The sequence below is a fragment of the Fulmarus glacialis genome, unplaced genomic scaffold (assembly GCF_000690835.1).
Source record: "Fulmarus glacialis isolate BGI_N327 unplaced genomic scaffold, ASM69083v1 scaffold17734, whole genome shotgun sequence".
Lineage (NCBI taxonomy): Eukaryota > Metazoa > Chordata > Aves > Procellariiformes > Procellariidae > Fulmarus > Fulmarus glacialis.
In genome coordinates, this window is record NW_009207598.1 from 56,295 (window position 1) to 72,283 (window position 15,989).

General features: G+C 36.0%; 1 protein-coding gene across 1 annotated transcript in view; it reads right to left on the reverse strand.

Annotated features, from left to right (window-relative positions):
* Positions 1-15,989, reverse strand: part of LOC104075620 (guanine nucleotide exchange factor VAV3-like) — a gene marked incomplete at its 5' end in the record, with an annotated part of 32,272 nt that overhangs the window by 15,434 nt on the left and 849 nt on the right. Inside the window, 4 exons of the mRNA XM_009576188.1 lie at positions 2,784-2,871; positions 3,576-3,692; positions 4,991-5,025; positions 9,815-9,880. Coding sequence (XP_009574483.1) covers positions 2,784-2,871; positions 3,576-3,692; positions 4,991-5,025; positions 9,815-9,880 — 306 coding nt within the window. The remainder of the gene's footprint in view (positions 1-2,783; positions 2,872-3,575; positions 3,693-4,990; positions 5,026-9,814; positions 9,881-15,989) is intronic.

The following is a 15,989-nucleotide window of genomic DNA, read 5'->3' on the forward strand; positions in this document are numbered from 1 at the left end:
ACAAAGATTCGGTTGCTTTTAAACGCTTGGTTTTTAATACCGTTCTTCCACCAAAACAGTCAACAAACAACTGGCCTCTAAAACATTGTCCTGGTTTTGGCTGGGATAGGGTTAAATTTCTTGCTAGTGCTGTGTTTTGGATTTAGTATGAGGAGAACGTTGATAACACACTGATGTTTTCAGTTGTTGCTAAGTACCCTCCTAGTCCAAGGACAGCTCCCATGCCTACTGACTGAGCTGGGTACACAAGATGGGAGGGAACATAATCAGGACAGCCAGCTCAGCTGGCCAACAGGGTATTCCATACCATGTGATGTCATGCTCAGTATATGAATGGTAGGCGTGATCCAGGAAGTACCGATCGCTACCTGGTTATCGGTCAGCGCGGGTGGTGAGCAATTGCATTGTGCATCACTTATTTTGTATATTTTATCATTATCATTATTATTCTCCCTTTTCTGTTTTATTAAATTGTCTTCATCTCAACTCACGAGTTTTTCTCACTCTTCCCCTTCCGATTCTCTCCCTGTCCCACTGGCGGGGGGGAGTGAGTGAGCGGCAAGCTTACAAACAGGTAAGTAAGGTAAGTAGCCCCTGCCAGCGTGGATGGGGCTCCTCAGGAGTCTGTCACATTACCATGATTCACATCAGCAGCAGAGCTGACCTTTCGCTACATCTTGGCCTGCTTTACACACTCAGCACATTTTAATTACTCCTGTGAGTGTTTTTCAAATGTACTATGAAAACTGTGTACAAGAGCTGTTCTACTTTTGTTACCTCCAAAGTAGTACGGAACACTGTGTCACTGCAGATCAATACTTTAGGTTTCCATGGCTGCTGGCTTTGTCTCTCTTCTGCTCCCAGTTCTACTCAGACTACTTTTGTTCCTCTCTTCTTCCAGACACTGTTACTTTTTCTCTTGCATCTACCCAGAACAAAGCAGTTGTTCCACAGCATATGCAAATAGTACTTACACTATCACTTGCCTATTTAACTCTCAAGGGCAGACTTCATAATATTCTAAAACTGAGTTATGAAATTACTCTTTTCTAATTGAATGTCAGCAAGGCTAACTTGGTAGCGATGAGGCCTTTACACTAGAAATTTCTTTTGTCCTCTCAATTCTTTGATGCAATGCATATTATTTTTGTTTCTTTTTTATCCAAGTTTGTGTCCTGTACTTATATCTCTGATCATTCAGCCCTATTTTGAAACCTGCATCAGTGCATTAAAATGCATCACTGCCAGAAGAAGATATCTGGCAGCATGCGACTCCAGCTCACATGCTTTGTCAAGATCCTGAGAGCACTCATATGTTCTCATCAGTTTCCAGTGAATCATTTGTAGTGTTTGCAGCCTAAGTAGCCACCTCATTCATGCACTTGAGGAACACTATGATTTCTGTTGCTACCAATGATAAGATCTCAGGGTCCTCAGCCTTAACACTAAACACTTCACTGGTTTTTTAAGTGTCAGATGAAGACATTAGGGTGCAGAAACAGCTTGGTGCATTCTTCATCAGGAAATATATGTTCTTCCCATTCTAATGAGCACTTATTTCAATTAGGGTCAGGCAAAGCATAGATTTCTGCTTGATTTTTTACCACTTGTAGGATGCTCTGGCTTTACAGAGTATGAGTGCTTAAATTAAAATAATTTCTAAGGCTTCCCGGTTTTAAAGCTTCTCCCCCTACTCTTGTTTTGCATTGTCCTTCATTTTTATTTATCATTTTAGAGTACTTGGATATACATGCAGGAAGGCTGCAGCATAAGTTTTAATCCAATTGATTGCACTAAATATAATATATTGAACAAGCTTCCCTTAACAATGCATCAGAAAATGCTTAAGCAGTAAAATTTTACAAATGCACTAAGGTAATTTATTCAGACACCTTGTATTTATGAGTCTTGTCTGAGAAAAATGAGCTGTCAAAAAATTCTTTCAAATTGAAGTTCAAAAAAAGGAATTTCTTCCCAGTACAGGATGACTCTGACATAACATTGAAAACTCACTGATCTGGGCAGTTATAACACTCTTATTTCTGGGGATGAACTACGCCTATAGTTGGCGTGAAAGTTAATGAGAGCGCCTATGTTTTGCGTGTTATTACTATAGTTTGCCAGTGAGTGGTTTGCTGCCACAGAGTGTAAGTTCGAAGTAGCCACAGTTGCTTTAATTTAGACGAGTCAATATTGACTCCGGATGGCTATTATTCCAACAAGAACTTCTGAGCTACTAGCAGTTTAGACAGCCCCATTCTCTAGCTGCACTACTTTGCCTGGTGCACCAGGATGACCAGCCTCTCCCGAGTTTTTCAGGGCTCTCTGACACAGCTGCACCTTATATCCTTCTTCCTCTCAATCTTACACATCAATAGGCATCATTATGTTCAGCAGTGCACATGTACGTGTGCTGGGCTGGGAAGGAACCTTCACCTAGCTACTTTTAGGGATCATTACTGTATAGAGAAAGATTTCCAAATTCATCAAATTCTCCTTTCAAGATTCAGCCTAATTCCACAGTGGGCTGATGCATGGGATTCAAACTCATCCTCTCTTCCACATCACAGTCCAGTTCTAAATATAAATATGTAATTTTAAGCACGCACTACCATAACTTAGAGAATAAACCATAAATATAAAAAATTATCCTATTAGCAGGTATGGACACAATTCAGATCTCCCACTCTCACAGCCTTCTGTGATTTCGCAAATCAAAGTAGCTCTAACAGCAACAGCTACATAGAAAATCACACATTGTTAAAAACCTAATCAATGCTTACCATTAAATTTTTAAATTTCCTATTTTCTGCAATGTGGAAAAAGCCATCTCTTGTTAAAATCTTGATGTGTTTCACTTCGTTATTGTACCTGTGGGCAATGAATAACTTATGAATATAAATGTGTTTTTAATCAGACACAATCAATAATTACCTGAGGGCATGTCCCAATAACACCACACGAATCAATTCTTAAGACAAAATATATATCTGTGCCAAAACAAAGTTGACGTCTAATTAACCAAATATATTTATGAAAGTACAGCTCAAGAGGTAATCTGTATTCAGAAAAAATTCACGACTAACTGCTTATTCTAATTGGGAATTCCCATATATTTCTTACTTTCATATCCATGTTGATAAACAACATGAAAGCAAACAAGACCCTCACAATAATTTGCATCCACAAAATTTATGAACCCAGATTTTACTGAAATGTCTGAGATGCAAAAGGCTTCGACAAGTTCTCACTGAAGACAATGAAACATTCTTACTCACTTCAGAGAAGCAGATCATGTTACACTCCAAACACTTGCTTACTCTTACCCAATATACTAAACCACCATTTTTGCAGACGCATTTGCTACACCAGCATTACAAAACCATTGCTACCTTCCTACTATAAATCCTGGGTATTTTTGTCAGCAACTTCAGTTTTCCTATATTGATTCTCTTAAAGGCTGTTTATGATTATATAAATTGAAACATGTTTTTATTTTCCTTAATTATTTCAAATATTGCCTAAACATAAATGAGAACAGGAAAACTTTCTGTAGGAGATCTTATTCAACTTACTTAATACTAATTGCATATTCTCCTGACTCTTTGGTCCTGTGCCGCACCAGGTAAGTGCTATTTACTCTGTTAATAAGTTCACTTTCTGCTTGCAATCTTTCCATTGCTCCTGCAAACCTGTAACAGAGAACAATAAAAATTGCCTATGATTTTTTCAAAGCTACAAAAAAAGGTCTATCAAATATGCAATGCGGAGTCCCAATATTCTGCATATGATGGGGACCTAAAAATACATCAGTTGCAACCGAATACCACTTCCATATCTTTGAATGAAGAATAAAGCGTGAAAAAACTCCACACTCAGGGGGGCAGGGAGGAATTCTTAATTAGAAGAGTATTTGTACACATGTTGAATACAATGCCTGTTAAGGAAAGTACTCAAGCCTGAGCATTAACTGAATGACTACTGGTTGAATGGCTCATAAAACCAAATGATGCCTATTTTACCTTTTTATAAAGTAGTCTAAAGATAGTCAACTTCACAGACCACTACTATGTAAAATTTCATACTAACACATCACTACCAATTAAAAGAGAGCTTTAAATAAAAAATAGTTATTTTATGAAACACACCAGGGAACATGCACTTTGAAGTTTATCACAAAATACGTGACTTTTTACAGCAAGTTTCAGCCTAAAGTCATTTTTTAGCTAAGTATTACAAATCCTTAGAAGATAAAGACTGACCCCCCTGCTTTCTTCTAACAAAATTATAAATAGAGCAAATGTTAGAATTTAATTTAAAATACCAATTTTAAATATGAAACATTCTATTTGGCTTGTTATGAAAAAATCAGTTTTTGTTTAGATCTGATTCTGATTTCACTTTCGGCAAACTAGAGGCAATCAGAACTCACGTCTAAACGACAAAGAATAAAACCAGTGAAAGAACACAAGTAATGCTTATTCTGTTCTCTCAGAATCACCATGTCTCTTCTAGAAGCGAGCTGAATTCCGGTAAAGAGTTCACACACTACATAAGCCCCAGACCAGCAGTGGTTGTAGTTTTGATACACTGTCCTTTTATATCCCTACAGTCTTTTTTTTTTTTTTTTTTAAAAGGAATACAGAATTATTCATGAGACAAGATGTATTTAACATTATTCCTATTCTTTATTCACTTAACATGTAAGATCTACTTGCATGCTTCATATTACACTCATCTCTTATTATTCTATTTCAGACCTCTGGGACTAAGGCTGCACAGCTATAGACTTGTAAACAAAATGTCAAAATCATTAAGCACTTTATTACATCAGAAATGCTTTTAGGCAATGCATGGTGTTGATTTCCCAAACCACTACACAGAAGCCTAGAAATGTTAAACCAATATAAATTAAATTGTAATAAACACAGTCATCTTTCTATGACTGCTTCTTTCAAAGAGATTCTTGTAAGACTGGTCAGGGACTCACCACAGCTGTGAAGAGTAGTCTACTGGTTTAGGAACCTAGGACATGAAACAATACAAGAGAATGAGGATCAAGATTTTTTTTCTCATCAACACAAATTAGATAGCATTGATCTAATTGTCAATATCCAGATGAAACAAGTTAAAAGAAACAGACAATCTAATTAGACTGCAAGTCTATTTTCTTTTGAAGGAAGTTAGAATAAAGGACAAATATTCCATACCATTCTGAAAGTAGTACAGAATATTTTAACTCTTTGCTGCTGTGACAGATTTTTTTACCTAATAGAACTGTTAGAAGTTTTTCTGACAGTGCCTACATTCAAATTTCATACATAAAATAGCCCAATGCTACATATTGTTGAAAAGTATCATTAAAATGTGCCACAAATTTACAGTAACATGTATAAAATTCACTTCATGTATGGCCTTAGAAAGACTGTCTACTAGGAAATATAATATACTATCTTCTGAGAGAGTTAAGGATAATCATCCATAGATTGTATTGTATGACATCATACATACCTTTGTATTTGACTTGGTTAACTCTTGTACAGGATTTTAATAAGCATGGAATTTGATTCTCAAATTCAGTTTAAAAAATTAAGCAAACTATAATCAGTTTGCAAAATGGATGTAATATGTATACATAAAAATATGCACAGATAATGTTTATACATGCACAAGATGCACAGTATAGCAATCCCCATGAAAATTAGCATTTCATCTTGACCATCTTCCACTGTTGTATGATACTTCAGTATTACCCTACTCTTGTAAAACGCGCGAAACTTGCAAAGTGCTGAAAAATTGATTTTAGTGGAAGCTTAGCATACATCTTGCAGACTTATAACCTAATGTAATGGATTCTTAGATAAGCAAATGATTTCTTTTTTTCCTTCCAGTAAAACCAAAGAATGTTTTATTATTTTCTGGAATCTAATAGGGAAAAAATTACAGTCACATTCTTCTCACATTTTTTTATTTATGATATATGGAATGTCTTCAACAGAGACTTCCAAACACAGACCAGCTCAGGAAGATATTATTATACAGGCCTACAAACTTAAATTAATTGAAATTTAAATCAATTACAACTTCCACTAACTTGACCTCAGGTCTCAACTTATCAAGTCTCTAGACCTGACCTTGAAATAAACTCCAATGATGGGACAAAAAAAGCCCCAAAAAACAAAACAGAAAAAAAAAAACCTGACAAAAAAAACCCACAACACAAAAACTCCACCTCCCTGCATATTTAATCACAGTATTCTGCAGTTAAAGTTGCAAGGGTCAAGTAATGCAAAATTTGTGTTAACCTGTCCAAATGCTATGTTATATTCTAGCAGTATTGCTGAGGTAGTAATAGGCAGTTTTTGAATGGAAAAAAGCAGAATAGGACGCTACGAAGTGATTATTGAACCAGGATATTGTAAACTAGATGACAGCAGACGGTATGTGTTGAGGGAATGTACAGAGGAATATGATATTTACAACCACTTGTGTTGGTAACATATTATCTTGCAAGCTCCTCAAAAAAACAGTTACTGGAATGCAAAATTACTGAATTATTGAAACAAGAGCTGCTACAATTTCACCATTTTAAGGCTCCCATCTTCATGCTAAGAAGCCTCAACACTGGAGTTATATAATGCACTTACTCCAAACCACTTAAAACACTGGGTAAGTATTTTCTTAGATAACTTCAGAACACTTTTTTATTGAGAAAGTTTTCAAAAAACTTGGATTAGGAATTAATTAGTATCTCTCCTAACTTCTCTTTCTCCACAGAAGTAAACAAAACTGCTCAGGTTTTTGTGACAGGATAGGGTTTCAGCTAACTTTAAATTTACTTAAGATGTAACTTCCATCCCTGCACTGTTAAGATTCATTTCCATGAATCAAAATTTGCAGCATTCACAAAGCTCTTCTTACTGCCTTTGATATAATGGTCACTTCAAACTAAATACATAACCACTTAGTCGAATGCTTCTCAACCCAAGATTTTTTTGATAAAATTCTGAATTTTACAGGACAGCCCAAAACTTACATTTTTTCTAAATAACAAAGCAGACACTAGTGTGAAACACATTAAAGTTCTCTGTGATAAAACCAGGGTCACATGTTCAGCTTGCAAAGCAGTAAATCTACCCAGGTGTTAAAACAGACATTAAATTAGTCTAGTTCTTGAGAGAGAAAAAGGAAACATGCATTACTCCCAAATAGTGTAGACAAGGGGCTCTCAAATATTAGCATTTGTAGTGCTGGTAGTACGCAAAGTCCTTTGAAGTGTAGAGGGCCTAACACAGCCAGGCACTACCAGTGCAGCAGTGGCACTTCATATCCCTACAGCTACTGATGGTGTTACTCGGGCAACTCTGCTTCTAGTGGTGAGACTTGGAAAAAAGTTAACAGATTATGAATATGCTGACAAAGAATTCCTACGAGAAATGTTTTAGTGAAGTGACCAAATGAGACATTTCAAGGCCAACTAGGCACTTACAGAGTCTTTACATGCTGTGAGATATTTCAATAATACATTTCATGTACACAAGAATTGCACCTTTAATGATTTGTATTATCCCCCATAGGACTAATTAAATAACATTCTATCAGCAGCAGGAGAAGAAAGAATAGTTTAGAAAAAATAAACATTCTTAATTTGTCAAGTAGCCCTACTCTGTTCAAAAGGATATAAAAATTCAAAGATGGTTTAAGTCCATCCTTCAGAGCAGTTAAACTATAGATGAGTAGTCCTTTTCATTAATTTTGAATGGACATATATATAAAAAAAAGAAAGAAGTGGTGTTCATTGTCATGAAATACAGTAAAATCAAATGTTATTCCAGAAGCTCTTGGCTCATACTGTGCTATGTATCCAATGCCTCTATAGAAATGAGAAAACTGGAAGAAAGCTAGGAAGAACCAGATATTACTCATATGGTGCAGAAAATGTCTGCTGACATATACTACTTATTGCAAAGAAGAAGAAATTGTTTATAGGTACATCTGTGAAAAGTCTGGAATATAGATATTCTGGAGCTTAGCAGTTTTTCATTCAATATTCATTCCTAAAGTCTTTTGATCGATGTATTTTATGCTGTTTCTGGGCGTTTTTATATCAGCTGGTTGTAAAGACTGTTAGACTTAATAATAACAGTAAAAGTTATAGCACGTTTAAAACCTGATTGATGTTTCAGTATCTTTAACTGCATCATTTATCATAGTAAGATGTTTATATTTCATCGTTCCAAGTTAACAGTGGTAAAGCATCAATTTATCTCTTTGTTCTGATCATGACACCGGTTGGTAACATTTCATGAATAATATTTATCAATTCGGTATTATTTTCAATACTCCTCTAAATAGTCTATTTCTAAATTTAGCAAAAAGCTTTATCACTAGAAAGCAATCTTCACAACACCCCAGTAGCATTCTTCCTAACTTTGGATATCCTGCTTCCTCTGCTTTAAAGTGTAGTGATGGTTCCTAAAATGTTGCTACAGTTGCTGTCAGTGATACTATACAATGACTGACTGGGTGGCTCCAAGAACCTAATGCCAACACATAGCGGGTACTGCCGGTGTCCAGGAGAGTGACACCATGGCACGGGGAAATCCACAGCTTTTACAATAAGCAAGGGGTGGAGGGAAGAAAGCTAAGTTCACAAAACATTTTCGTCTTTATTCCAGACCTGTTCTTTCACCCAGCCTAACATACCTTGTACGTACAGATATTCTGTGCATCAAACAAAATTCTGAAAATATAGGGTACTAAAGAAGTCTAAAGATACACTAATATACTAATATCTCAAGATATACTAATATACTAAATATAAATACTAACGTATTTCACATGTAATATATGATACATATAGACATACATATACATTACAATATATGATACCAATAATTACACATGTATATTTGTTTTAGAAACTAAGGCACAATATAAGCCTTAACGGCATATCAAAATGCAGCCCCTAACAGCTGATTCCACCTACTTATAAACCATTTAAGTGGCATATCTTGATTGCTGTAATGAAAGCAATTCTATTAATAAGTCAAACTGTTGTGAATCAAGTTAAAAGAAGTTAAAGTTGTCTTAAAGCAAAGTAAGGAATATGATTCATCACTTTTTTTGGGTTTACATCAATTAATCTCAACAAAGGGAAATAGAGTAATCTGATGCACAGTGTTATAGAGGGCACAGAATGAAGGAGTAAGCATACAGTATATTAATGCATCATCACATCTGTATACAAAACTCTTGAGTACATTTTATAAAATATTTTTTCTTATTGTTATCCTGAACTTTTCTAGATTGAGAACACCCTTGTGTGAAATAAAGGCAGGTAAGAACATACAGAGAGGAGAAAATTTATCGAGCAGTCTGAATTCAAAGTTTTATATTAGTTTTACGCATTTTTAAACTCACTACTTATGGTATAATCCCTCTCTCTAACCCAAAGTGACTGGGGAGTAGATTAGAACCACAGCATTCCCATCTTACTGCGGGGGAAGGAGGAAAGTGCACTTTCACATAAAATGCATTTGTTTTATACTCTGGAAACTCTTTAGACAGTTCAATTTATTAATAGTCCCAGAAGTTAAATCTGCTTCTCAAACATGTTTTCTTGACATGTCCTATTTACATCTGATAACCAAAAGTATTAGAATGCTATATTTTAAGCAGTATTGAACACACCATGAAAACACAAAGGAACTAGAAACAGTATGATTTTCCTCAGGTAAGATTAATAAAGCAATGGTATGAACTAGACAGTTTTTTTGTAAGATGACAAACAGAATTAAACAATTGTACTTACACATGGGCTAGGCTTTACTGCATCACTTGGGAAGAATCCAAGCTCTCCTGTTGTTAGATTTCTGCCCTAGAAAAAACCCAAAATTTTCCATATTTGAGACGTAATGGGGATTAATAGTAAATAGTAATACATGCACAGGGATTTAGGACAATAAGTGTATCAAAGTGTCTTTAAAATAAAATGCTGTTCTAATGAAGTGTGTTACTCAATAGTTGTGTGGGTTTTGTTGGTTTGTTGGGGTTTTTTTTAATTTATATAATTAATAATTATAGCTCTGAGAGATGAGATGCAAGAAGGGGGCTCAGAGCCTGGGTTGTGATTCCCAGTTCTGTCAATGTCTGCCAGTGTCTGATACCTTCATTAATGTTAATTATCTCCTTTCAAGTTACTTCCTCCTCAGTTGGCATCACTCTAGTGACAGCTGCCACACTGCAACATTACAGATCCCCAAAATGACTACACCACCATGCAGCAGCAGTTGCAGCACCGGAGAAATCACGCTAACTCCAATGGGAACTTATGGCTAATAATCCATGAGCCAATTCAGATACAAAGTTCTATAGTTAAGGGTTTCCATAAGTCATGCAAATTGTTGGAAATCAGGTGGGCACGAGAATACTAACAGAATTAAAGATTAACTCTCTGTCTATGATATATTCACATGTTGTAGATGCGCCCACACAACTTGGAGACCAGCTGCAGAAATGCATCCGGCATTGCCTAAACTGAGCCTTTTATGCAACCCAACTGCTGCCCCAAAGTTGCAGGACCACCAATTTACTCTGGGCTTCTACAGGCCAAAAGAGTAGATCATCACAAAGCCATGTCTCAGCAGCTCACAATTCACCATCAAGCTCTCCTGAAGCAGCCAGATAGAACAGCAAAATAAAAACACCTTTCTAGTTCTAGTAAACATTCGGCTGTGAGCACGTTGACCACATTTTTCAGAGCAGAACAGAGCACATAGCTAAAATTTCTAAACACAGATACATAAAACAAAGGCATCAAACTGTGTATTTTGGCAAATGTTTTCATTTAACACATTTCTAAAAGCACATAAATGCCTAACCTCCATGAAATTTAATATACTGACTGTAAACATAATATACTATCAACATTTGGCAATGAGAGTAAGAATGAGTACTTTACAAGCATTGTAATCTTGAAAATTTCAGGGGTTTTTATTTTTGATGGCATACCTGCAACATAAAAAATTAAAAGGGGGAAAAATGCTTCAGCAACAGACACAGAATGTCTTTGGAGTTTTAGTTCATTTTGTTTCTGTAACACTAAATGTGTAATTGTACCCTAATATCACCACACAAAACAGAATTCAGAGATTTCAAGCAGGTTGAAGCTGAATGTAAAAGCAAGAATTAACGAGGGTTTATGAAAAAATGAAAACATTATTTGATTGTGATATCCTAAGCACAATAAGTAAGTGCATCATTTTCCTAGGGAGAGCATTACGCAATTTATCACACACAGATAGTGACGCCAGTAACTGCCATCTTTACAAATATACAGAGAAGTGCAAAGCAGAGAGAAAAGCAGTTAAACAGTATTTAAGCTATAATATGCTGAATAGCAGTAATATTAAAAAAAGAATTATGTGCAAACAAGTGACAATCCTGTAGATCTGAACCTGTGTTCAAAGCTTCCTTGCCCTCTTTCCCACTATCTCCTTGAATACAGGTTACCCTTTGCATCCGTATATTCTATTTACTCCCAAAACATGAATCCCTTTCAAGTACAGACTTAACTTACAAGCAGAGCTCAGACACAGTCTCCCATCTAAGTGATACTTATTTACGATACTAATCTTATCTGAATAGCAAGTGATACCACAGTCAATAAGACCAGCCACTGAATAAAATATATTAATGAGAAAAAGCATTTGCAGGAGCACAAATGAACATTATTTTTGTATGTGCCCACACACCATTGCTTTCATGAGAAACATTTATATAAAGTGAAAGGAGCTGAACAAGATGACACATCATGCGACGTATGTCCACAACAACTAGAAAGCAGCCAAGGATCAAAATTTGATGAGCTCAGGGACAGACCCCTGTGTTACATTCTGAAAGTGCAAAAAGGAACATCATTTCAAATGTTCAATAGGGTTTCATAATGTTTATAGTGCCTCCTTTTGCAAGTCAGAAATACAGTCTGGATACTTAGAGGATTATCTCTTGATGTTTTTCCAGAAGTGTATTTGCACACCCCGAAATATAGAATGAAAGCTAGCTTTGATTTGCAGACATTTAAATGCTTCAGTCTGCACTGAATTATACCAAACTGAGCTATTCTATGACCTCAAGTAAAAATAAAAAAATAAAGCCACATTACAGCCACTGAAGAAACTGTAGCATGTACAGAAAGACCAGACCATGGGACAATATGTTATAGAGCCAGCATTACATTACCTGGCTTAGATACTGCTAGCAGTACACAGTGGTATGAATCACAGCTTAAAAACCCATCAGAGCAGCAAAGATCATGAGATTAGCTGTGGACCATACTGGTTAAATCATTATCACAATGCAGGCAGACATCATGTATACACATTCAGAACAAGGAAACTGCACTGCAATCCATAGGCTGTGTTGTAACATATATGTGCACTTTTCACTTTAAGTATTCTGTAGATAACAACTCAATGGCACTTGCAGCAAAAAATGAATCAACTGGAGGACACTGAACATTCATTGAAATGAAGTGGTGAGAAACAACATCATCAGTGGACAGACTTATATGAGAGGTACAGCTTTAAGAAATACTGTCTGCCCAAGCAACAATCCTACAATTTCCTTAGATGTCATCGCTTGTTGGAAGATGCTGTTCTTTGCAGCTGTGAGACACTGAGACACAGCGTCGTTGGGCTAGGAGAGGCAACAAGTGAAGTATACGTTCTATGGACGGTACACCAAGACCAAAGCGAAAGCAGCAGTTAGAGAAGTCACATGGACAGACTCTCTCATCACACAAAATATCCCCAAGTACTGTGACCAGTACAAAACTTTGCCTTTGCATTTTGAGCAATACCATGAATGTAACAAGCACCAAGACAACCCAAGAAAGGCTTTATCTTCTGAAGACAAGCTTCACATGAGATAACTGCAGATGGCTTTGTTAGCTAAATAAAAGCAAATCCTTAAACAGAACAGGGTTTGATTTATTACACATTACTGAAGGAAACAGCTCACTTTAAAATACTCTGTCGATAATGAACTCATATGAATAATTTGATAATGTCCTTAGGAGACTAAGTTATTTTGTTTACTTTGGAAATTCATCTAGGCTTGGTGTTGTTCATCCACAAAACCATGACCTGTTGTCAGATGATGATTTCAAAATTTAAGATCTATCCATCAACTCATTAACAACAGCAAAATTATTATGCCACCATACTTCACTTCTGCTAATCTTTTCTTTTTACTTTATGTTTCCTGCTTGCTAATTAATTATTGCTTGATGAGTAAGCATTTCCCTTGAACACTGCCCTATAATGGCTTATGGCCATTATAAAAGCAGAAGCAAAGGACTGGACAGAACTAGTTTTAAAATATATATTATGTATGTACTATTACATTGTATTTCTAAATTATTATATATTAAAATATATACTACATGTATGTGTATGTGTGCATACATATTCATATATATATAAGGACCAATGAAGCCCGTCAGTCCTCTTCTTTCAATGACAGTCTCAGCAAGACTAGTGGCCAATTCACGACTCCTGTACGTGTTTTAACAAGGGAGACCTTCTGAAGCCATTTGACACATTTGCTCTAAATTTCCAGACTGCCGCCTGCTACTTAGCTATGCAATGCCCTTTAACTTTATTGGACATGCACAGAACTGGAACTCCAGGATAGCTAAAATTTGTAAATTATCATGTCCTTCACCCATTTTCGTTTTGTTTACTGCAGTACGGTGAAGAGAGGAAGGACACAGATGAAAAATTACAAAACGGAAGGAAAAAAAAGGCACTTTCAAAAGGCACTTTTACAGTCCTACCTCCCCAGCGTTTCAATTTCATATCCTAAGTATATTTACAATGCCTTTTGGCTGTTTACAGCAGGACCACTAACTACTGAAGCATGAGAAAGTACATCTGTAATAGCTATTACTTGATATGGGTTTAATCTGCATCAAAGAAAAGCTGGTTTTGAAAAAGAAAAGAATCAGTCCGGGAAATATCTGTATTCTTTTGGCATACTTGAGAAACATGATTGCCTGAGGATACCAGGTAAGTGCAGTACAAACCTGTAAAACTAGAATTACATTATATCTTATGGTAGGCATTGCGGCACCCCTGAAAGCCTACCCTCAGGTTAAGCAGGTACCAATTTACTCAAACCAAACTCAGAAGAAGAGAGAAATACTCACCTTTATAATAAAAGTCTGACTACTTCAACTACTTCAACTACTGGTTAAGGGGTCTGAAATTTCCATTTAAAACACTAAGTTTTCTCCTCTCTCCCCCCACCCCAGCCCCTCTTCCTTTTCTTATTTCATTCTGCAAGTGATGTTAGCCGAGCACCAGCTAGGCAAGCAGCATGGCTCTTCTAGGCTTGCACCTTGACTGAGCAAAGAAAAGTAGTCATGCACAAGGGGATGCACAAGTATCAGCATAAGACCATCCTTCTCTCTGTGTGTAAACACAGACAGGTGTTTACTGAGGAGAGTAAAATAACTTGTGACAGTATCAACCCCACTATATTACACATTCTCTTTGAAGAAAGCTTAGGTTTTGGATGATACCAGTGAAGAGGCAGAAAGCAAATTCATGGAATTCAGAAAAAAAACCATACTTCTCCTGTTTTCCAGACTGCATAACAGATAGATTCATATGTGTACATGGTTTTGAATTACTACAGAACTTACCACAATAATTGCTATACAGTCATTCAAACATTAACTTAGCAGAATTTTAATGTCCACCAAAACACATTTGATTGCATTTAAGCTATAGCTTAAGCATTGCTTAGTAACTTGTAGTGTTTATTTGATGTACTGTAAAGAATGAAAAAATTATACTTAAACCACACATACTTATCTATTACAAGCACTTGAATTTCTAAACTGAGTGACGGTTGACTTAAAAATCCATTCCATTATTAGTCTTGCAGGTCAGCTGTAAATTACTCTAAAACAACTCTTGAATAAAACTTACAGATTTTAAACCCTGTGTTTTGCAGAGGTTTTTTCTTAATATGCATTTTAAAATGCAGATGTCATTACAAGACTTATGAAAATCTGTATTAAGCAGTCCGTGACAAGGCAGCTTGTGAGAAAAAAAAAAAAAATCCTGAATGATGCTAATGGAGATGACAGTTTCCATTAAGATTCAAATCTATTACTAAGGCTTCCGGGGAAAAAACCTCACACACTTTCCAATTTCTGCTAGTTAAACACTGTGAGATTCTAACTAAATTCTTTAGCATGATAGTACAAATAACATCTAAGACAAATTCCAGTAGATTGAGTTGACGGATGTATATGAACATGGCAATAGAGTCAGTCCCACAAGGTGCCAATAATTCTGGCTTGTAGTAAGTGTATTAGCCAGGTAATTACCTTCTAGGCAGTCCCAAATCCAGAGCATACTTAAATGCTTCTCTGGATCAGCACTCAAGACCTTGCAGAACCATGCCCCACATATAAAACTATATAGGGCCAAAATCTGCCAGCCAACATTTGAAAAAATTTATTTTTAGTGATGTGAAATATCTATGGTCTGCTAAGGAACAGTTTTGGTGCGTTTCAGGGAGTTGTTGGTTTGGTTTGGGGGGGGAGAGGCATGTTACAGTTATTTACGTATTTTTAAATAGATAACGCAATTCTATTGTTTATGACTTCCCCCGGTTAAATGTTGTTCAGGATGATGCAGTGGCATAGGAACAGAGTTCACTGATTCAGTCCTGAAGAGTTTGGAGAAGATTGAATCCTAACAGAAGCCAACAAAAAAAACATATGACCTAACTTACGTAACAGAGCAAGCAGTTTTTATAATTATATTCATTAACTTCATATAGCCTCAAAGAAAAAAGAAAATCACGAAGACAAACACAGGAATGACAATTCAAGACAATGACAGATGCTTCCCAGTTGTTCTTCTATTAATATCCTGGGAGTTCTTCTATTTAGCTCTATTTCCATTTAT